Raw genomic sequence first — 23,052 nt, 5'->3', positions numbered from 1 at the left:
GCTTACTCTCTTGCTCTCTTGGGCCTGCTCAGAGCTGCACGCTACAGCTCTAAGCAGTGCCCCTGTACCCACGCCCTTTGCAATAAACCGCATGTTCCAAGATCTGCTTATAGAGATCTCGTCACTGTCCCCGTCTACGCCCTGTCCAGACTGAACCCCAAAGCTCCCTACAGGGAGGTTCAGGTTGGATATTGGGAAAGGTTCTTTGTGGAAAGGGCTGTCCAGCCCTGGCACAGCTGCCCAGGGCAGTGGTGGAGTCCCCATCCTGGGAGGGATTTAACAGCCGTGTGGATGTGGCACTTGAGGACATGGGTTAAAGGTGGCCTGGGCAGTGCTGGGGGAGCAGCTGGACTCAGTGATCTCACTGGCCTTTTCCAAACTAAGCCTTTCCACAATTCCATGATTCTACAGCAGTTTCTCCTCGCTGCAGCATTTCCCAGGCACCCGAAGATCCGTGTGCGCTGCTCCTTGGGAAGGTCCCCAGTGCTGCGGCAGAACGACTTCAGTGCAGCTGCTCCATTCTGCCAGCTGCAATAAATTCCTTTGCTGGCGCTGCTCGTCTGAATCGAATATAGTTTATTTCATTTGAAGAAGTCCTTTTGCTTCTTTTTTTTTTTTTTTTCATTTCAGGAAAATGAATGTTAGAGCCAGATAAGAAACTATAGTCTGCTTTCAAGAAGGTTACAAGAAAACTGCATCTTGCATTACTAATCCTTTATCTTTCATGTTAACAAAAAGATTACTGACATATTTTTGAATGAAAGAAAATAAAATAGCAAACGCATCTAAAGAACTGTGTAACTTTCATGCAACACACAAATCGGTTGTTAAACGGGGCAAAAAAAAAGGAGGAGAATGAAGGGGAAATTCATAATACATTTCCCTTTGTAAAGTGAGCAAATCAACTTTCTGTAATAAGAGAAAACTAGTGGAGGACTAGAAGATGCTCCTTTCATGAGCAGAAAACCACGCTATTTTTGCCAGAGGCTGGATTCAGGCAGCAGGGGAGGAAATCTCCCTTGCCCAGGTTTTCCAGGGAGGGGACCAGGAGATGCCAGCTCTGGCACAGCTGACCTGCTGCATCCCACAGCCCCTTCCAGCAGCTCTGGCTCCAAGTAGCTGTGGATGTGGCCAAACTCAGAGGGAGGGCGAACATGTCCCACCACAGGGACATGTCCAGGACAGACGGCCATCAAGGAGAGCCGGGATGGTGGCAGACGGAGCTCGCTGCAACCCAGCCTAGTGGAAGGTGCCCCTGCCCACGGCACGTTGGAATGAGATGAGTTTTAAGGTCCCTTCCAACCCAGACCATTCTGGGATTCCATGACTGCCACGATCTCCGTCCCCCCGCGCCAAATCCACCCGGGAGGAGCTCTCTGGTGCTTCTCTCCCAAACCTCCCTGGAAATCCTAGCCCTGATCCTCAGCCCTGCTTTGCCAGAAGAAAACATCCCCCTGCCTTGGCACAGAGTGGTTCATTAGGAAACCCATAATTGAATTCCCTGACCATTCAGTTCTAAAACCCCTTTGATCGAGAATTAGTTAATTACATTGGGCCCGGTCTATTCCTTGTCACAAATTTCGCCCATGTCCCCCAGATATGCGGCGGCAGGATCCGCTCCGCATTGTGTCCTTTGAAATGCATTTAGGAGCCTTTGAAGCTCTCCCCCCTTAATGACGCATTGTTCGTTAATAAGTTGCCTGTAACGTTTCCCCATTAGGAAATAGCTGTCTGCGGCTCACTCGGGCTTCAGTGAGGAATAATAATCCAAATGTAATTGATAATGTTGGAGAGTAAATGGGGAGAGGCGCTACCCGGGGAATGGGCTCGAGCGGGGCGCACGGGCACAAAATCCATTTGACTTTGAGACAGGGGCTCGATCAGGACTCACGGAGCCTGATAAGAGCCGGGGAGATCGCAGGTGGGGAGTGTGGGCAGCCGGCCCTGCCCCCAGCACGCTGGCTCTCTGGGAAGGTGAGAGGAGATAAGGAGCATCTGGAAGCGTGGCAGGCGAGGAGGCAGATCGGGAGATAACGCTGAGATGGGGAGATCGCGCCGCGCTCGTCTCGGCAAGGACGGGTTTAATGAGGCGGCTGGGGGGCTCCGCAGAGGAAGGTGGGGACGACACTTCTTCTCCTCTAAGACCAGAGCCCAGTTGTGCTCTCTCCAAGCAGCAGCAGCTCAACAAAAAGCCTACCCCAGACTCCCAAAAAACCTCCTTTTTTCCTAAGGTCGCGCCCCGCAGCAGCAGCAGCACCGTGGTGGGGCTCTGCCCAAAGAACCACCCCCAGCTGCTTCCTGGGGTGTCCGGGCCTCCTGGGCATCCTGCATCCAGGCAGGATCCTGCCTGTTCCCTGCCACCTGCAGCTCCCAGCCACAGGGATTTACAGGGATTTCACCCTTCCTTTTGAAATAATTGTTGTCCCCCCACCCCCAAAAAAGACCAGGTCTCCAGCGGGAATGTGCCAGGAGAGACTTCCCCGCTGTGTCTCTGCAGATGCCCTGTCCCGGCTGTGAGGGCAGCTGTAGGATCACGTTCCTGCCATGGAAAGCTTTCCTTGTTAAACATCCCTGGGCGACTCCAAAGAGTTCAGACAACAAAAAAAGCTAAGAAACCATAGGGAGGTGACCTGGATATGTAGGAAATCCAGCTGGGAATACCTGTCTAGCCAGGCAGGAGCATGCAGGGAGCAGTAACAGACCAGGAGAGGAAGCTCCTGCCTAAGATCTGGCCCAGCAGCAGGACGGTGGAAGGGGATGCTGTTCCCAACTCTTCCCTGCTGCTTCCCCCCACAGCCTGCTGTGGTTTTGCCTCTGCAGGGAGGAAGGGAGCCCGTGGGGAGGGCCAGCCCCAGCCCATCCCTCCTGCCGTCCCTCCAGGTGGAACATAATCGGGGCTGGGAATTCTCAGAGCCTTTCCTCGCAGCATCATCCACTGGAGGTGCTCAGGCATGCAGCGCTTTTCGTAAAAACGGACCTAAAATCCAGAAAGTTTAAACAAAAGGGTTAAATATTTCCCTTTCCTTCTCCGTCCAACCCCAAAGCGATGAATTTAGGAGTTAGGAAAGCTTCGGTTTGCTTTAACTCCTACCAAAATAACCTTGAATTGCTCTGTTTTGCTCCGACCTCCTTCAGCATCCCCCCAGCCCTGCTCCCTTGCACAGCGCTCCGGGCGCACATTCCCCGCACATCCCTCTGCCCGTACATCCTCTTGCGCATCCCTCCGCTCCCAGGTCGCTCTGCCTTGGAATCTGCTCCTGTCGCGCATCCCTCGCAAGGTCTCGTCTCTTCCGTTTGCTTCTATTGCCCTCTGCTGGGCTCTGGCAAAGGCAGGGATGGCGCCCTGGGAAGTGCCCTCTCCCTCTTCCTCTGCTCTCCTGCCCTCTCCTCTCCTTTCCCTCTGCACTTCTAGGGGATCTCAGAGCCCCATTCGGGTGCCAACATCCCTCAAGCCCCTACACGCATCCTGGAGAGGCAGCTCCCTCCCACGGCACCGCTCACGGGCACGGCCAGCCCGGCACATCTGGGTGACAGGACGTGTGTGACAGTGGCCAGACACTGATGGAGTCTCCAGAACATCTGTGTGTGAGACATACAAACCAGCTCCAAAGATCCCCGCCCAGATTTGGGCCAGACTTTCCCCACAGGCTCAGATCAGGATGGAAGGAGCATCCTGGAGCCACAGCTCAGCTGGGGCCAGCAGGGAACGCACAGGGTGGGTTGCATATGAAACAGAGGAAAAAACAACACCTGGGAAGAGTTTTTGCCAAAACCAAAGCAAGCGGGGGCTGCAGTCACTGGGGAGGACCTCCAGACTGCCCAGGCAGGGGTTGAGGTGGAGCCTGAATCCCTGATTCAGGGACTTGGGATTCAGTGAGGAGACGGTGGGAAATGCAGGATCTGAAGTGGCAGGGCTCCAAGGGAACCAGATGGCAACGAAGCGCTGCCCTGAGTCACAGAATCACGGAAGAACAGAATCATAAACCATAGAATCCTGGAATCATAGAATCACCAAATTGCAGAATCATGGAATCGTGAAATCACAGAATCATAGAATTGTTTAAGTTGGAAAAGTCCCCTGAGTTCCCCCAGCACTGCCAAGCCCACCCCTAAACCGAAAATCAAGACCTAAAAATCAAGACAGATCAAACAAAAAGATTAAACACCTCCTCTTCTTTCTCCATCCAACCCCAAAACCATTAATTTTTGAGTTTTGAAAACATTGTTTTTCTTTAACTCCTACCAAAGTGGCCTTGAATTGCTCTGGTTTGCCACATGTCCCCAAGTGCCACATCCACACACCTTTCGAGCCCTCCCAGGGATGGGAGGGGAGGGACAGTGGCTCTCATTCAGGAGTGATCTTTGTGGCAGAACAAAGGTGCATCAAGGTGCTGATACCTCGAGACCAAGGAGCATCAGCAGGGCCTTGGGGAGCAATTTGGGGGAGGTCAGAGCTGAGTTTGAGTGTCCCACTGGGGCTGTGCAGCAAATTCCAGGCCAGATCCCACAGATGTGCTGGTCCATCGCAGCGACATCCATGACCCACACTGGGCCACCACCAGCCAGCTCAGGAAAGGAACAAATTGGCAGCATTCAGAGGAATATTCTTCATTTCCAAGCATATAATATCTGCCCTCTGGCAAAATAACCCCCCCTCAGCTTTTTGGCAGATTTTGCTTTTCATCAGGCTGAAGTCAAGGTGGAAAAGGGAAGAAACTGGAGATCATTTGCCTCGGAGAACTGGGGAGATTTCAGCAGATTGAGGCTCCCCTGTCTGTCACTGCAGCTTGGAAGGGCCAAGGAGCAGGACAAAGAACAAGGATGTCCTGGAATCCACTGGGGATGACCAGCTCCAAAGGGGATGTTCTTTCCTCCTTCAACACAGAGCCACCTCCCACCATTGCCCCATCCCATCCAGACCTGCTTTCCGCAGCAGCTGGGGAAAAATTTTGGGGGAGAGTGGCACAGGAAGGAAAAGAGGGAAAAATTACAGCAGGTCCTTGGGCACCAAGGGGATGGAAATGAAGGTGACTTCAAGATTTCCAAGCCAGCCAGTGCCCCTCAGTCACGGCCGGCACTGGGCAGGTTGAGGGGGGACAGACAGACCTCCCTGCAGGTCTCTGCTTCCAGAAGTCCTCACACACCCACCGGATTACAGACGATGGAGGAGAGGAATGCCTTATACCAATTAATTCCCAAAGTGTAATTAACATCTGGGCCTGCTCCGTGTGATCCCCAACTGCTAATGAAGCATGGCACCGCTTTAATTCCTGCTACGCCGCACCATCTTCTCATTAAATCCAGGAGCAGGTTCCATCACATTTCCCTTAGAGGGAAAAAGAGAAAGAGAGAGAAATGGAGCAGGATTTGTCTCAATGAAATGTGATAGATTAGAGTTTGCTGGATAAAGAAAGTAGGGATGGGGGAGGGCATGGAATGGGAAATTTCATAGGTGTGTGCACGTGGGCATCTGGATATTCTCTCTCCCCATGACCTCCTTACACCCCATCCATCAGCCTGGGGTTGGCTTATTCCAAGCAGCAGAGCCTCTGCTCGTGTCTAACGGGCCCACCGGACACAATCTGCATGCCAATTACTGGAGCAGACCCCCTGATACTGGGAAATGGAAATTAGCTGTCAAGGAAAAACCGGCATCAGCACGGCTGGGCTTGGATTGCTGCGCTCCCCGCTCATCTCCACGGGCGCCCTGCTCCGTGTGCTGCCATGGCCAGGGAGCCCCCAATGGAAAAAGTCATCTGGAACAACAATAAAATAAAAACTAATGATAAAAAAACCACCCAAGTAGCAGTTTATTGTTATTTGTGTCGGTTGCAAACGTTGAGGACACAACGTTCACCCAAGGGCAAGAGCCTTGAGGACGAAGAGAAGGGGGCAAGACTTGGGATAACTGGGTTTTAAAAGTGGGGAGATCAGCAGCGAAAGGGAAGGACATGGGAGAACACCACCTTGAGGGCAAACAAGATCCAGGTCTGGCTTCTCCAATGCTCTGGGGTGGATGCACACCAGCAGCAACAGAGCTGGAGCATCCCAAACCCACCCAGTGGAGGGCATGCAGGATGGGGACAGGGGGACATTCCCCAAAATCAGGGTGAGAGATGGCTGGAAATGCACTGGGTGGAGATTTTCCATCCACAGCAGGGACAGCAACAGGCTCACTGTCAGAAAAAGCAGGAGCCAGGCTGTGCTCAAGCTGCTGCCCTCAGAGAGCTTGGCCAGGAGCCAGGGGGGAAAGGGGAGCTGGAGCTGGGGGCAGGTTGGTCCTGGAGAAATATTATGGGGGAAAATGCAGTGAAACCCAAGCGTGTTGCTGGATCATCTGCATCCTGCTGATCCGTGATGGAGAGGAGCGGAGGAGGGATGGAAGTGGGTGAAGATGCATCACCCTTTGCAGGGAAGGGCTGGAATGAGGCACGGGGCTAAGGGAGAGGGGCAACAGCAGGAGGAGGAAGAGGGGGAAGGAGAAGAAGGAAGAGGAAGAAGAGGAAGGTGACTTCAGCTCAGCTTTGTGCTGGGGGAAGTCCAGGGGGCTGGAGCTGCCCCTCTTGGCAGCTCCTTCCCACTCCCCAGCAGCAGCAGCGTTCCCGGGAGGTGGCAGCTCTGTGGCCTGACGAGCACCACTTACCCTGCTCCGTAATAACCTCATACATCAACGGGCAGAGCCTGCGGAGCGTGGCTGGGAGGGCTCTGCTTCCACATCCCAAAGCCCCTCGGCTCCAAGTGCAAACAGGCTGCAGGTCCTCGGGCTTCCCAGGGGAAGAGTGCCCAGCCATCAGTTATTCCTGAGTGCCTGGGACCTGCCTGACATCTGGCAGCATCGGGCAAAATGGGATGTTCCTGGTGGCAAACTGGGCTAACTGGGAGTCCCCTCTGCTCCCTGCACACCTCCGGTGTCCAGGGAGCTCTTCCTGCCCTTCAGGATCACTCAGCAGCCACCTCCCATGGCAGGGCAGCTCCCAGAGGCATTTGCTGCCTCTGCCCCACATCCAGCCTGCTCTCCTGCTTCCAGCAGCCTGGCTCCATGTGGTCCCCAGCCCCAGTTTAGGCAGCTGAATCCCCTGGCTCACAGCTACAGGGGACATCCTGTACCTGACACACTGGGCTGCCAGGGCCCCCAGCATTCCCCATGGATATTATGGCTGTCCCCCTCCTGCTCCATCTGGGATCTTCACTTTTTCCCCAGTCCTGTTGCCCCGTGCGTCACGAGAAGGACAAACTCCTGCAGTACAGGGCACCTGCTGCCTGCTCAGGGTCTCCAGGAGGACGCATGGCGCTGATGGAAACCTCATCCCTTCCCGCAAGCCACCACGGAGCAGCAACAGAGCAGGCAGGGACTCCACAGGGACATGACAGACAGAGCCACCCACAGCCACCCCCCAAGACTGGAATCCAGGGATATTTGGTCCCACTGCTCCACCGGAATGGCCAAGCTCCAGCTTCGGGATAGCCTTTTCCTAAAGGAACAGTGCGACAGAGGGCAGGGCATGGGGAAGGGGGTGCCAACGAGCCCCTTGGGGCTGGCGGGGGGTGTTTTGCTCCGAGAAGGCTCCGCTCCACCCCAGCTCCCCCGAGGCAGGACAACCCGCACGCAAATCCCGGGAATAAAGCAGGACGAGGCGGAGCTGAGCGACTCAGTTGCTTTATTGGGGGGGTGTGGCAGGCCCGCTCACGGGGCTGGCTCACTCGGAGATGCTGCGGAAGGACTGGACGGCGGGGCTGGCCGCGCCCCACTCCACGGGCTTGCGGTACTCCCCCTTGGGCAGCACGTACTGCCGGCCCCGGTAGTTGGGGTGCTCGTAGAACACCCAGACGCCCTCCAGCACCCTGCAGGCGTGCACCTCACGCATGTGCCACTCCTCCATGATGGAGGGGCAGTCTTCGGTGGCTTCGAACATCTGCCCGCCAAAATCTCCCTTCTCGAACACCTGGATGTGGCCTCGGCCTCCGCTTGGCTAGAAGGAAAAAAAAAAAAAAAAAAAAAAAAAAAAAAGGGGGAGAGAAAAATCACAGAGTCGTGGAATGGTTTGGGTTGGAAGGGATTTAAAGATCATCCAGTTCTACCTCCCTGCCATGGGCAGGGACACCTCCCACTGTCCCAGGGTGCTCCAAGAAGCCCCGTCCAACCTGGCCTTGGACACTTCCAGGGGTGGGGCAGCCACAGCTGCTCTGGGTGACTTCACTGGCAACCAGAGCATCGGATGGAGGCACTGACATGTCCCAGCTCTGACATGGGGGCAGAGTCTGGGCACAGCCAGACTCAAATCAGGTACCAACCACCCCCAGCACACCAGGACAGGGCTGAAATCTCACGTCAGCCCCCAAAAGCACAGGGAGAAGCAGCTGGGGTAAATTTTAACAGAGCATCACGTGCGAAGAGGGTACAGAAGAACCGAGCTGGAGCAGAGCAGCTCCGTGGGGAGGAAGGCAGGGATAAGGCTGAGGCAGCAGTGCCAGGCTCGCTATCCCGGGCGGGCTTGCACCGCTCAGCTGCTCCACATGAGCATCAGAGAGCCAGACTCCCTCCAGTTCCCGCTCCTCCGGGCGGAGAGGAGTTTAATGAGCTGCCGACCCCGGCGGGGCCGTGTTGCTGCAGAGGCAGCGCTGCTTCCCACCGGCATTGGAAGCGCTCCTTGCCCGAAGGCACCGCGGCAGCGTTTAATCGGCAGCTGCCTGGACACCTCTTCCCCCTCCTCCCCAGCCCGCTCCCTCCTTGCCAGCCCCAGCCGAGCTCTGCGAGGTCTTGGGGTTTCCCCAGGGCAGGAGGGAAAGCCAGGTACCAGGTGGATATGCAGGATAAGGCTCCCACATTTCATCCTGGTGGAGGAAGCTGTGCTGCTCTTACATGCCGCACGTGTTCTGGCTCCATGTCTTAAGCCAAATCAGTGCTCTGAACGCGCTGGAAACTTTCCCTGCCCTGTGCCAAGGGATTTAGACCCAGCTCAAAGCCAGAACAGGCTCAGAGGGGCGTTAGACTCCCAGGTGGAAAGGCAAAACGCGTTGTCAGCTGTGAGATCTGCTCCATGCAGTGGGAATTCACGGCCGTGCTCCAAGTCAGCAACCCACGGATCACCAGTGTCTGCCCCACTGCTGGCAAAACCTCAGCAGCAGCTCTTCATCCACAATCCCAGTTTTAAAGGATGCTGCTCCCCACAGGCTTCCCAAAAGGATCCTTCCCTCTGTTCCTATCTCCCCACCATCAGTTAGGAGGGGATGAGCACGCCTCCTGTGCTCTCCTAATACCAGGAGGCACCAGGCTGCTCCAAGCATGGCCAAGGAGGGCTCCAGGCATCCCTCCCGTTTCTGGGCACTCCAGGGCTGCTCTGGGGTTGGTGTCTCCACGCCCAGAGGGGTTTGGTGACACAGATTCAGTTCCCTGTGTCAGAAGGGAGTCCGGGCTTGCTAGAGAGGAAACTGCCCCTCATTCCAAATGTTCCTGCAAAGTCTACATCCCACTGTTACAGGCCTTGAGCGTGTTGGATCAGTCCGTTACACACCAGGGAAAAGGCAGGAGGCAAACTTTGGAGCAACCTGCCTGGACACCAAAATCCCTAAAGGAACACGCCGATGAAACGACACTGCTGTTCCTATGGAAACCCACCCACACTCAGAGGGATCGGCCTTTTCCCACCGCAATCCAGAGCGGGAGAGGTTCACCTTGTCCTCTCACCAAACACCTTGCTATTCCCAGAGCGGGACTGTGGGAGCAGCCACCCCCTCTGCGGTTCCCCAGGAAGACAGGCACCGTGTTTGCCTGGGGGAAACCCTCCCACGATGGGTGGAAGTGCAAGCACACCCTGGGGGGGGTGACACCTACAATCTGGATGTACTTGCAGGAGCCCAGGCGGTCGTTGAGTCCCATCCAGTGGTGGTAGTCGGGATACTCCCCGTGGGTCAGCACGTACATGTTCCCAGCATAGTTGGGCCTCTCGTAGGCCACCCAGGTGCCTCCATCCACACGGATGGAGTTGCAGCGGCTCAGGTAGGTGTGGAAATCGGGGCAGTCGTTGTCGCACTCGTAGTAACGGCCGAGGAAGTTCTTGTCTTCGTAGAAGGTGACCTGAAACGAGCAGAGGGGGAAGAGTGGGGAGGTTCCTCATCCAGCACATGTCTCTGTATTCCAGCCACACCACAGCAGGAAATATCTGAAAGCAGAGCCCTCGAGATATCAGAAGTCGTCAAGCCCAGCCATGGAGCGGCACCAGCTGCAGTCAGTTCACCAGTCTGGCCCCAGTGCCTCCAGCTGCCACCAGTGTTCTGCCCTTCCCAGACCCTTGTTCTGTCCCAGTCCAACCCAACACTCCCTTGGAGAAGTCCCTGTCCTCTTTCCAGAAAAACACTATCAAAACAATTCCCTCCCACCTTCTCTAGATCAGGAGTTCCTAAATTACAGCTGGGGAGCTGCGAGAAGTCAATGGAATGTACAAAGCAGATTTCTGGGCACATGGGTGGGTCTAGCAGCGCTGGTTTAGCAGTTGGACTTGACACCTTTAGAGGGTTTTTCCAGCCTTAAAGATTCCATGATTCCCTTTATATTGGCTTACCAAGTGTTTGCAGCGAGATCTTTACTGATAAAGGGGTGGAGAAGTCTCTTTCCTCCCGGCTCATGTCTTCCAGCTCATCCTTGTTCCCGTTTGAACAACCCAAAACTCCCTGTCTCAAAACTCACTGCCCAAAGCTGGACATCACACAAGATTTGCCCATGCCAGGAGAAACTAAGAGAGCATTCCACGTGTGTGGTGGGTAGCAGTTTTATGGATATCCAAGGACTGTATCTGTGGCTTGGTTGCTGCAAGTTCATGAAACCTCTGACAAATCCACGATCATTTCTTTCCCAAGAGCTGCTCTATAGCCGGGCTGCTGACCCCAAAGCACTTTACCCTGCTTGATCACAACCTGCCTTGAAATGATCTTGGGAGCTGATGAGCAAATCCCATTCCTCCCACCCAAGGCATCACCCACCCAGCCAGCCCTGGAGAAGAGACCCAGTTTCCCTCAAAAATCCCTTCATGGAAATATTGCCAAGCCCTAGACCAGACCAGTCCTTTCTTTTTAGTTCCTCCCAGGTGACAGTTACTCATCAAGAGTTGCTCTTGTCCAAAAGGATTCCCACACCATCATGTCTATCTTGATTACAACACCAGAAGCTCTAGAGAGAATCTTTCTGGCCACACCCAACATGCAGTGTTCCACAATCCATTTTTTCCCATGTTTTTTCCATAGTTGGGCTATTAATATCCACCACCACCACCATCTGCTGTACTTCACCCACAGCGCTGTGGCTACTGGTACCAACGTAACCTCCCTGCTCTTAAAAAATCATCCATTGTCAGTGTTTCAACCCAAATCCAGGACAAGTCACTCACTTTTTATTTTTAATCATTTGTTTGGTGCTAAAAATTAAATGAGCTGGACTTTTGCTGAAGCTGGTTGGTCAGTGTGTCCCACCAGCCTGACCAAGGGATCTGGGGAGTCGGACTGATCGTGCCAGAGGATTCATGCTCTTGATTTTGCAGCCTGCTACTGGACATTTATTAGGATAATTCTATTTTCCCCTTAATTTCAAGGACTGATCTGCCATCACGAAGCAGTCGGTGCACACAAAATAACCTGTCCCCCAAAATCCTGACCGAGCTCTTCCCACCTTCACGCAGTGGAGAGCTGGGAATCGCTCCGACCTTTCCAGCAGTGAATAAAGGCTGTGAAAGGAGAGCACTGAAGTGCCCAGTCCCTGTTTTCCCACTCTTGGGCAGTTAACCACGGTGGCCAGGTCTTCCCGGCCACAACCCACTGCCTTTTCCAGATCCTGCTTCTGGATCATTGTCCCTAAAGGTATGGCCCAAAAAAATCTGCTGGCCTGACCCAAAGGCAACACCAAAAGCTCTGCTCGCTGGGTTTGGCAGTCACACACCACCAGTCACCCTCTTCTTGAAGCCCTTGGTCAAGGAAGCCACAGCACCCTGGAAAACCCTCCGCAGGGATTCATCTCTTCCCAGCTCAGCATTATCCTCTGCTGGGATGGCTGATCCCTCTCTCCAACCTCTGTCCCCAAGCTCTGATCCTGTCCCTCTCCTGTCCACGCAGCGAGTGTCCAACATGGTTGATAATGAACTCTGCCCAATGTGGATCTGCTTTCTGGGCAGAGGGATCCTTGGAGGAGTTCTAGGCCAGATTAGATGGGGCTTGGAGCAACCTGGGCTAGTGGAAGGTGTCCCTGCCCATGGAAGGGGGTGGAACTGGATGAGCTTTAAGATCCTTTCCAACCCAAACCATTCTGGGATTCAGTGATGTTCCTTCCCCACCCAGCCTAACACAACCAAACCAGAGCCTGGCAAAGCTACCTGATGTTTCCAGGGAGGCATTTTCCCTGTACTTACAAAACCACAAAGCCAAAGAAATCCAAAGGCACATTAAGGATATGGCTGTTCCTACAGACCTGTGTCCAACCAAAGTGCTGCTCCCTGGTTTAATCCCAGAATTTAAGGGATCCTGCCCACCCACTGTCCGGCACGGCCCTTCAGACACACCCTCAGCTCATTTCAGACCTTCGCTTCCCAGTTTTCCTGCATGGATTCAGGCACCAACAGAGCAGGTTGATGTTTTCACCCCTAGAATAACTACAAGTGAATTACAGATTCCAAATCCAGACTTGCAGCCTTGTTTCTGTCCCCTCTCACTTGCAGGGAAACCACCTGCCTTCAGCCATACCCTCCAGGAGCTCTGCTCCCAGCACTCCCCTGTTAACCTCTCCCTGCCCAGACCTTGCCTTTTGGGGATTTCCAGGCACACACCACATTTGCCAGAGCAGATCTTCCTTGCAGGACTGTAAAACTCTTGCTTTGGTCACCTCACCTGAGTTATCACACATTTCTTTTCAACAGCAGCTTAGTTAGAAGAAAACCCATAAAAAATATCCAGTAGTGCTTCCTCTGTCAGCAGTGATCCCTTTCCACAGCAGATCGCCCACTGGGGTTGTGAGAAATGGTGTTTAATTCCCTACTTTGCCCTTTTCTTCTCCCTGGAATGTGCTAAACATAAGAGAAATAGGAGATAACTCCTCCTGGCCATCCTGCTGCCCCTCAGCAGCACATACTCCGTGAATTCCCCGTAGCACACTCCAAGGGCACACGGCTTTTGGCAGGGGGAAGGCAGAATGTGCTCAAGGCTTTCCAAGCTGAGAGGAGACTCGAGGATGGAGCAGTTGCAATTCCCCAGCACCTTTTTTAGGCATGGGTACTAAAGTGTGCACCCCTGGGATCCAGGAGCCACCAGCACACCCTCCTCAGCTTCCCAGACCAACAGCCCAACCACTGAGAGCCACAGAGCCAAAGGACACGGAAAAGCCAAGAGCAGATCGTCCACAGCATTGCCCAGTGCCTCCAAACCCACTGGGCTTCCAAACCCCCTCGGGTCTTACAGTCTCCATAGGCAAAAGGGAATCCAGCCCAAAAGCAAAGCTCGGATCAAGCTCTTCCCACAGCCTCCTAACAGGTGTTTGACATTCCACAGGGGACACTGGCCCAAGTCCTCGCCCTCCCTTCGTTCCCCAGCTGTTTCTCCCTGCCCAGTCCCAGTAGCAGTTCTGTGGGACCAGTCAGCTCAGCTTTGCTAAACCCAAGCCTGAGGAGCTGGATCCCCACCTGGAATGTCACTCCAGCTGAAGCTGAGCTTCCCGACCTACCTCCTCCTCCAATTTCAGTTCATCCCTGCCGGCTGCACTGAATCCCAAGGCCTGTGGGCATCCTGTATGCGTCCCTCAGGGAACACCATTCCCTTCGGTGCTACTGCCATTGCCCAGGAGCCCTCGTGTCGCAGCACCCCCTCTGCTCCACCATGGAACAGGCATGTGGCAGCTCTGCTGGTGCTGGGAGTCAGGCTCTCCCAAGGCTCCAAGAGAGCTTTCCGTGAGACTCCGCTCCGAAAGCGCAGTGATTCCCTGCTGGCACGGCCCCCTCCACCCCCTATTTCCAAGGCATCAGATCCTGCTGATTTAGAATCATTTCAAAATGCCCCCTCACCAGTCACTGCGCCTGACTCCATCCTCTGGCACAGCCACATCTAGAGGAACCAGCCAAAATCTGGGAAAAGCCTTGGGAGGGCTCAGCTCCAGCTTCCTTCCATGTGAGGAGGGATTTCAAGCATCTCCCCCTGCCCACATGCTGACAGAGGGGGAAGCTGTCAGCAGAACAAAGAAAACAAAGTTTCTCCACAATTCATCCCTGCTAAATTCTGCACTTTTAGCCAAAATCATGAATACACTGCAAATAAACTTACCTTGGTTCCAGCTCTGGACATTTTCCGTTCCAGCCAAGCTCCCCTGTGCCGGAGGAATGTCAGCAGCTGTTACAAACAGCCAGGATCCGAGGTGCCCTTTTTATAACGGGCTTGTTTTAAACCAGACAGCCGCTTTGTCATGAGAATAGGATCCAAAAATTGAGTCAGTGATTCTGAGGCTATAGCCGATTTCCAGAAAAGCAAACAGGATTATGGAATAAAGGAAGGCTTCGCCATCCTCCCTTTGTTACCATTTGCTGAGTCAGAACACCAAAACTCTGCCAAATGCACTCAAAACACGCAGCCCCCTGCCAAGTCTGGGAGGACAGGGGGGGTAATTTGGCTGCTCCCTGCCTTCCAAGCTTGTTAAACAAGAAGGAATCCTCGTTGGCCCTTAGAGACCCCACCCCATTTGTAAGGAGGGCACTCAGTATTTATCAGGGAATGTTCTGGTGCAGCGAAGGATGCAGTTAAGGAATGATAAACAAGTGCTCAGGGCAGACACCAGAGGCTTGCAAAGACCAGCTCTGCATAGAAAGCTCTCAATGGAAACATCTGTGGAGCAAAGAGGCTGCAGATTTTCCTGGGACACCCTCAGCTGGAGCCACACTGCTCCAAACACCTCCTGACACAGAGGGAAAGAAGGATGTGTGGCCACCTCCCCACCCCCCACAAAGCGAATGATTTCACACATCAAGCAATTCCCAGATTTCTGATTGTCTTTGCAAGTGTCACAAATTCAACTCCAAACTCTCAGCCCAGCACCTGAGGTTGGAGGAGTTTTCCCTTCGGCCGCTCTCCGGCCCTCGGAGCGGGGAGGCCGAGGATCGCTGGCTTCCACAGCCACCCCCCCGCCAGTGCATGATGAAAAACCACCTCTGCAGCTATTCAGTGCCCCAGCCCAAAGGCTTAGCGAGACAAAGGGACACGAATTTGGCACAGCAGCGCCCGAAACACGCAGCCCCTCTTTCAAATCTGTCAGGACAAGCACTCTCGCAACAGCAGCTCTAAATGCAGGCAGATGGGAGAACCCGGGGCACACACGCTCAGCAGCTACTCCTCTTCCCCTTTTAGGAGCCTTGAATCACCCAGAGCTGTTGCTCTCACTGAGGCCACTTGATTTAGTTTTTAATTGCTGAAGATCAGAGTTCAAGCATGAGCTGGGTTCTGTCAGCAGGCTCACGGCTCAGAGCTGCAGTCACTTTGCACATCCCTCCTTAGAGGTTGGTTAAATAGAATAAACTCATCTTACATCAACAGAATGAATATAAGAAACTCACCTCACCTGCCTGCCCAGGAGCCAAGGGAGAGCTTCAGAGGAATTCTGAGGCTGTGCACTCCAGAGCACTGTGCCTTCCCCTCGCTCTCAGCTTGGATAGCTCTTCCCAAGGCACCACCAGCTGCTGCCTCCACTCATCCATGCAATGCGTTTGCCTATTTTCCAAGCTTATTTAGGTGCTCAGCTATGAGCACATCTCCCCAAAACACATCCCACCAGCACATGAGAATGGTGCTTATTCAAGCTGGTAATCTTTATGAAAATTATGAGATAGGAATAGGGCTTGTACCAAAACCTTGTGCCAGGACAGCCTTCAAAGCCTTCAGCTCCATGGCTGAAGCTTACAGGAGTTTGACTTCCAGCCTGGCAGGACATACATTCTTTTTTTGCCCCACTTTCCTCAAAAATTAGCACTTTCTCCCTCTGACAGGTTCACATTTATTAAGATAAAAGATGCTGTGTCCCTCTGAGATCAGCTGTACAGGTAAAACCCCTTCCCTAGGACACATGGCAGGTTTATCCAACAACTCTGGTTTATTGACATTTGTCAAAACAGTGCAACCATATACAAAAATTCATCTTCACAAAAGTGCTACATTCATATTAAAAAAAAAAAAAAAACCTGTTGGATTTCATTCATAAAAAATTTAAACATTTCTTTTTCACATTCATAGAAACAGCACAGCTGGTTTGTACCATGAGGATGCAGGTGATGCCCAGGGCCTGCACCCAGCTTTGTCCCAGGAAACCTGGTGTGCTGGATACCTGCTCACCACAGGCACCGACTGTGGTGACAGCTCTGCAACAAGGCACACTTCATCTTCTTCCAGTGGCAGGCACCTCTCAGTCACCAACAGGATGGCTACAGCACACTCCTGGGAAGGCAGGAATGTGAGGGAATCCCAAGGCAGCCGGGTGTTGGATCCAGTGGGTGCAGGTGGGATGGCCACAAAGTCTTAATGAGAACTGGGCTGAGTGGGTCACTGCCCGTTCCCAGAGCTCTGGAATAGAATAAAAGGAGTCAATTTTACTTCTAACACCAGCAAAGAAAAAGGGAATTCAAAGGCTAAATCAAAAATAAAACAACTTTTTAATGGTTTGAAACATGCCATGGCAGAAGAGCACGAGAAGGGCAGGTCTCCAGCTCCTAAACCACTTCTGCTTGGGAAGAGGAAGTGAGAATTATCCAAGTCTCACTGAAAGAACTACCCAAAGTCTCACTCAATCCTCATTAGCAAAAACTGAGATGGGTAGACATCAATACACAGAGTTTCTTTGGAAGAGCAGCTATTCCAATCATTTTTATACCTTTTATCCTTTACAGATGCCTCCAACAAATCAAACTTGACAACAAGGCAGTGCTGAGGACACAGATTTCAGCTGAAAAGGGGTTTTGACAGGAAAATAAGAACTAAACCCAAATGCCAGGCTCTTGGGAGAACATTCCCTCAACAGACTCCTACTTTTCCTACCTCTGCCTCGGCTGTGCACACAAACATGGGAGAGCTCTTGAGGAGAGAGAAGAAGCAAGAGAAGGAGGCCTTTTACTCACCTCCCCTTCCTTCTGCTGCCCAGGAATGTTCTCCTGCCCAGGAATGTTATCCTGTTGCCTGCTTGCAGCCCATGGCAGGAGGGACCAGGCTGTCCAGCTGCTGCCAGTTCCCCGTCTGAACCAGCCACTCATAGAATTTGTTTTCTACCAACGTCTGGAACTGTTTCCTCTGATCCCTGAAATGGAAACATCAGCAGGGAAATATGGAAAGATCACATTTCTTTACAGTGTTATACTTCTGCCACCTCTGCACTATCCAAACAAGCCTCCAGATGTATCAGGAAGAGCCAGGCTTGGTTCCTGAACCTTGCAGGGACAGCCAGAGAAGGTTTTTACCCCGTGAATGTGATGATAATGAACCCCAAAGGCAGAACCTGGTGGAGTTGGAGAAGTCATACAAAATTCCCCATCCCACGACCACAACCACCCTGCTCCAGGGCTGCCTCCACTTTCCCCTCAGAGCACAGCTGAAAAACTGTCTGAAAAGGGAGAAAACTAAGATTAGCAACCAGTGCTCAAGCACTAAGGACACGAAATTCTGTTCCCACAGCACCCGAGAGGATGGAGATCAGGGAAAAAATGCACCTATAAACACTCCTCACATCATTCCCGTTGCTCATTATCAACTTTTGGGGTGTTTTTGGCCAGCCCAGCAGTAACAGGGTGGGCCACTCAGCTCAGGCTAACTGGCACTGGTCAGATGCCCAAAAGCATCTCCAAAACAGCATCCCAGCCCTCTGGGTTCAGCTCACATCTGGAATTTCTTAAGCCAAAGGTGGCACAGGTGTTGAGTAGTTTACACAATTCATTTCTGAACACCAATAAAACATGAACATTTTTCAGTATTCTGGAGATTTTATGTGGGTTTGCTTTGAACCCATTCCTAATTTGATGTGCTGACCCCATTCTGTACTGGGAAAAGCAGGAAACCAGCTCCAGAGGAGACCATGAAGGTGATCAGAGGGATGGAGCACCCCTCCTCTAAGAAAAAGCTGGGATATTTGGGATTGTTCAGCCTGGAGAGGAGAAGCTTTGGGGTGACCTAATTGTGGCCTTCCAGTGCCTGAAGGAGCTACAAGAAAGATGGAGAGAGAATACTTCCAAGAGTCTGAAGTGACAGCACAAGGGGGAATGGCTTCCCACTGCCAGAGGGCAGGGTTAGATGGGATATTGGGAAGAAATTCTTCCCTGTGAGGGTGGTGAGGCCCTGGCACAGGGTGCCCAGAGAAGCAGTGGCTGCCCCGTCCCTGGAACCGTCCCAGGCCAGGCTGGACAGGGCTTGGAGCAACCTGGGATAGTGGAAGGTGTCCCTGCCCATGGCAGGGGGTGGAATCTGGTTGGGTTTTTAAGGTCCCTTCCAATCCAGGCCGTTCCATTCAGTTCTGTCCCATGTATCCACATCCTTTTTTTAAGTTAAGGCTGCTGTCTGTATGTTCTCTTCCATTTGAGCCATTCCCCAGGGTTCTGGGACACAAACTAACCCAAATTCCTCCCCAGTGAACACAAAAGCAGCCACTTCTTTCTTCCCTTGTGGATTTATCTTCTCCAAGAGCTTTTTCTCCACCTTGATCTGCTACTGACCCTGAAAGACTTTCTGTCTGATACGCTCGGAAAATGAATAAACAGGATTTTATGCTTTTGCAAGTTGCTCCTCAAGCTGTCTTCTTGGTCCTGTCTTACGGGGGTTTTACTTTCAGCCTGGCAGGATTTACATTCTTTTTCTGCCCCACTTTCCTCAATCAGACAACTTCAACTTCTTGAAAGATGTCTTCTTATTTCTAACGCTCTCTTTCACCTCCCCGCTTGAGCACGGCAGCTTCTTTCTTCCTACAAGCCTGATATCCTGTTTGCTCTAAGCTTCCTACTTGTCTCCCTTCTTGTTTCCCTGCCTGAAGGAGACAACAGACTTTTCCCACTGCCAGCTGCCCAGTTTGTTTTCAACAAGCTTCTGAACTTGCCACAGTTTTCCCCCTTTTATGGAATAAGCAGCGAGCTCTTGCCTCCTGTGACTGCGGCAGACGAAGGCAAATCTAAGCATATCATCCCTATTTCCTCACACTTCTTTCACAGGGAGGTTCTGACGGGCCAAACACCTTCCCAAAACTGCGGTGGGAAGCAGCAGCCCTGGGAGAACAAGAGCTGGAGCAGGAAGCACCATGGGTGAGGCTGACAGACACAACAGATGACTCCAGCACAAGGGCTGAATTCTCTTCCCTCTCTGCTGCGCCTGAAGATTCAGGGCTGGGAGTTGGGAAGGTTTTCTGTCCCCACTTCTGGGTCATGACTGCTCTGCCACCCTCCTCCTGTAGCAAAATCCCACCCTGGAATCCTTTCCCTCTCCCCAAAGTGCTTTTTCAAACAGCACCTTCTCTGCTCAGCACAGAGGCACCCGGATTCCAGGAAGGAACAAGGGAAGCCCAGGGAGCTCCTCCAAAACAAGGAGCCATCAAATGAGCCAGAACTCCTCAGCCTGGTACAATGGGAAGTCTTGACAGGAATGCTTTCCTATTCCATGTTTCCCACAGGATAAACTCCTCCAAGATCACTGCTATCAGCACCCAGTCACACACCCCTTGCCAGCCATCAACTGACACGGAACAGAAAATCTCCCTAGTTTAGGCATGCTTTAGGGAAGAAAACTTGCTCTCATCAAGTCTTTACAGAGGGATGTTGGAAAAGGGCTTTTATCCCCATTCTGTGCTTGCCAAGGAAGCTGGGCAGAGGATTCCATGTGATCTGCTCCAGAGGAATTTAAAAGCTACTGCCCACAGGTGATCTGCTGCAGTGATCCGTGTGCACACTCCCAGCTCACCTCAGCAAGGGCTGGGATGGTGATTCACAGCTTCAATCCCAGGGTGAAGGCTGGGCTAAGAGGGACCCCAGGCAGCTCAGGGTGCACACCCAGCCCTGGCCCAATCCACTGCCAGGGTGGATCCCTCCCCTCGGCAGTATCTGGGAGTGCTTTTCCTGGAATCCCACAAGCTGGGAAAATGCAACCATGAGACAGCACCTCCTTCAGAGCAGCGTGGGCAAGGGAGGGGATCCTCCCCCTTCACTCCACCTGGTGAGGCCCCACCTGCAGAGCTGCCTCCAGCTCTGGGATACCCAGCACGACAAGGATGTGGGGCTGCCAGAATCCAGAGGAGGCCACGGAGGTGTTCCAGGGCCTGGAGCCCCTCTGCTCTGGAGCCAGGCTGGGAGAGCTGGGGCGGTTCACCTGGAGAAGAGAAGGCTCCAGGGAGACCTTAGAGCCCCTTCCAGGGCCTAAAGGGGCTCCAGGAGATCTGGATAGGGACTTTGGAGAAGGGACTGGAGCGACAGGACACGGGAAACGGTTTCCCAATGCCAGAGGGCAGGGTTAGATGGGATATTGGGAAGGAATTCCTCCCTGTGAGGGTGGTGAGGCCCTGGCACAGAGTGCCCAGAGCAGCTGTGGCTGCCCCATCCCTGGCAGTGTCCAAGGCCAGGTTGGATGGGGCTTGGAGCAACCTGAGATAGTGGAAGGTGTTCCATGTCAGGGGGTGGAACAGGATGAGCTTTAAGGTCCCTTCCAACCCAAAGCATTTTGGGATTCTACAACTCTGAGCTATGCCTGTGAGCATTACTCTTCCCACTTTATCAAGCAGAATCCCAGGATAGCTAATTCCTAATGCTCTAGGACTGCCCTGCAAGACATGGCTCACACAACCCAACCCACCCTTCAAGGATTTCCGTAGAACCCCATCCAACAACCCTCTCTGTCCACGTGGCCGAGCTCTGCCCTTCCTGGGGGTCACTCACCTGCTCAGCCCTGCCTCCTTCACCATGCGCTGCCACACCTGGACCTTCTGCTCCCGCTGCCTCAGCACCTCCTGGTACTCCTGGGGAAGCCCCCCTGGTGTCTCCACGGTGTCTCCTTCCATCTCAAAGGGGATCACAAAGGTGTAGAAGTCCGAGGGGGGCAGGAGCCGGAAGACGCTCGTGTCACCGCTGTCCCCGCACACCAGCATGGGGCTGTCCCAGTAGTTTGGCAGAGTGGCCAAGCCCACCTGAGCCATGTGGTCTTCCAGCATGGGATAATGGGTGTGGAAAGGGGCAAAGCTGACTGCCTGGTTCCCCGAGAGGATGAGGGGCTGCGTGGGTGTGAGAGTGTGGAAAGTACAGCCGGTGGTGGACGAAAGGGACAAGCGATGGCAAACCACGATGACCTTGATGTTGTCACAGCTCTGGACGTGGACTGATGTCTCCACAGGGCCCAGGACAAAGGTGCTATTCCGGCACTTCTCGATGGTCACGGATCTGCCAAAGAACCACAGAACCAACAGGGTTGGAAGGAACCTCCATCCAGTCCAAGGCAGGGTCACCTGCAGCAGGTGATGCAGGACCATGTCCAGGTGGGTTTGGAATGTGTCCAGAGAGGGAGACTCCATGTCCTCCCTCAGCAGCTGTTGCAGTGCTCTGCCACTCTCCAGGGAAAGAAGTTCTTCCTCATACTGAGGTGAAGCTTGTTGTGTTTTAGTTTATGGCCATTGCTCCTTATCCTGTCGCTGGCACCTCTGAACAAAGCCTGGCACCACCCTCTGGCACCTCCTGGACATCTCTGCATGGATTGATGGGATCCCCTCTCAGTCCTGTCTTCTCCAGACTAAACAGCCCCAGCTCCCTCAGCCTTTCCTTGCCAGGGAGATGCTCCAGTCCCTTCCTCATCTCCACACCCTCCACTGGAGCCTCTCAGGAGCTCCTTGTCTCTCCTGAGGAGCCCAGAGCTGGACACAGCACCCCAGATGTGCCTCACAGGGCTGAGCAGAGGGGCAGGATCACTCCCTGACCTACTGAGAACCGCTCCTCCTAATGCCCCCCAGGGATCCCATTGGCCTCCTGGCCCCCAGGACACGCTCATGGTCAGCTGGGAGTCCAGCTGTGTGCCAGGAGAACCCAAACTCACCGCAGAGGGGACAGCAGGTAAATGAAGGACTCGTTGCAGCGATGGATTCTGACGTGAGCCCCCACCAGAGTGTCCGAGCTCTTGGCCAGGGTCTGCCTGTACACCTGGCTCATGATCACCATGGGGGACACCTCGGGCACCACCCGGGCACTGCAGGCAATCTTGGCTCTCCTGGTTGTTCCTTCCACTGCAAAACAAAGCCCACAAAAGTTCAGGGTCCAGCAATCCCCCGGGAAAATAATCAGTCCCGAAGTTCAAGGATGGTACTTGTCACACCAGTTACACCACCCCCGATGCCTCCTGGGCAGGTCAACAGCATGAGGCACCAGAAATTTCAGAAACTCAGAGACACTGAAGGATCAAAACCACTTCAAGATTACTTAGGAGCAGCCAAAGCCTCCCACAAGTTCCAGCCAGTCCCGAGCAAGGAACCTCTACTTCCACAAGCCTGTTCCTGAATACAAGACTCAGCTTAGCAGGAAGGTCCTCAGGGCAAGCTTTAAGCAGGAATTGTGGGTTTTAAAAAGGGAAATACTCCCTCTAGGACACAATCCTTAAGCCCTTCCCCATGCTCCCTAACCCACTGCCTCTCTTGGGATCCTGCACCAGGGAGACAAAACATGGAGTTAAATTCCTTATCCTAAGGGGGAAAGGGCCTTGGCTCCACTGCCATGTCCCTGAAGGAGAGGGGCTGGATTGGAGACAAGGAAACCTAGACCAGGTCCCCACTGCCAGATCCCTAATCAGCAACAGCAGCCGAGTTCCCATTTCTGGGTTTTGGGGGGTTTTTTTCCTAAATTTTATTTATACTATTCACCTGTATTTCTTTTTCTGTATTCCTGAATTCATTTCTGTAGTTCTAACTTTCTACATTTCTATTTTCTGATTTCTCTGTGTTTCTGTATTTCTATTTCTGTATCTTTCTATATATTTCTATTTCTGTATCTTTCTATATATTTCTACATTTCCGTATACTTCTCTTTCTATTTTTCCATATTTCCATTTGCC

At 53.1% G+C, this 23,052-nt stretch overlaps 3 protein-coding genes across 3 annotated transcripts in view; 1 reads left to right on the top strand and 2 right to left on the bottom strand.

Annotated features, from left to right (window-relative positions):
* Nucleotides 1–1,821: 1,821 nt before the first annotated feature.
* Nucleotides 1,822–23,052, top strand: part of DNAJB11 (DnaJ heat shock protein family (Hsp40) member B11) — a 36,154-nt gene continuing 14,923 nt past the window's right edge. Inside the window, exons 1-2 of the mRNA XM_008630044.2 lie at nt 1,822–1,974; nt 2,797–2,825. Coding sequence (XP_008628266.2) covers nt 1,822–1,974; nt 2,797–2,825 — 182 coding nt within the window. The remainder of the gene's footprint in view (nt 1,975–2,796; nt 2,826–23,052) is intronic.
* Nucleotides 7,642–14,534, bottom strand: CRYGS (crystallin gamma S). Its single transcript, XM_008630017.2, has 3 exons — nt 14,290–14,534; nt 9,833–10,075; nt 7,642–7,970 (listed from the first exon to the last, which is right to left on the bottom strand). The coding sequence occupies exons 1-3, from the start codon at nt 14,308–14,310 to the stop codon at nt 7,698–7,700; spliced, it is 537 nt and encodes a 178-aa protein (XP_008628239.1). The 5' UTR covers nt 14,311–14,534; the 3' UTR covers nt 7,642–7,697.
* TBCCD1 (TBCC domain containing 1) overlaps nt 16,080–23,052 on the bottom strand; it is a 10,167-nt gene continuing 3,194 nt past the window's right edge. Inside the window, exons 5-8 of the mRNA XM_008630045.2 lie at nt 22,045–22,231; nt 20,901–21,398; nt 17,121–17,296; nt 16,080–16,569 (exon numbers count right to left, since the gene is read on the bottom strand). Of these exons, the coding sequence (XP_008628267.1) occupies nt 17,167–17,296; nt 20,901–21,398; nt 22,045–22,231 (815 nt within the window). The 3' untranslated portion in view covers nt 16,080–16,569; nt 17,121–17,166. The remainder of the gene's footprint in view (nt 16,570–17,120; nt 17,297–20,900; nt 21,399–22,044; nt 22,232–23,052) is intronic.

This window comes from Corvus brachyrhynchos, unplaced genomic scaffold, assembly GCF_000691975.1.
Source record: "Corvus brachyrhynchos isolate BGI_N302 unplaced genomic scaffold, ASM69197v1 scaffold63, whole genome shotgun sequence".
NCBI classification, from domain to species: domain Eukaryota; kingdom Metazoa; phylum Chordata; class Aves; order Passeriformes; family Corvidae; genus Corvus; species Corvus brachyrhynchos.
Note: the sequence above shows the minus strand (reverse complement) of the source record. Positions and strands in the feature narration are given on the sequence as shown.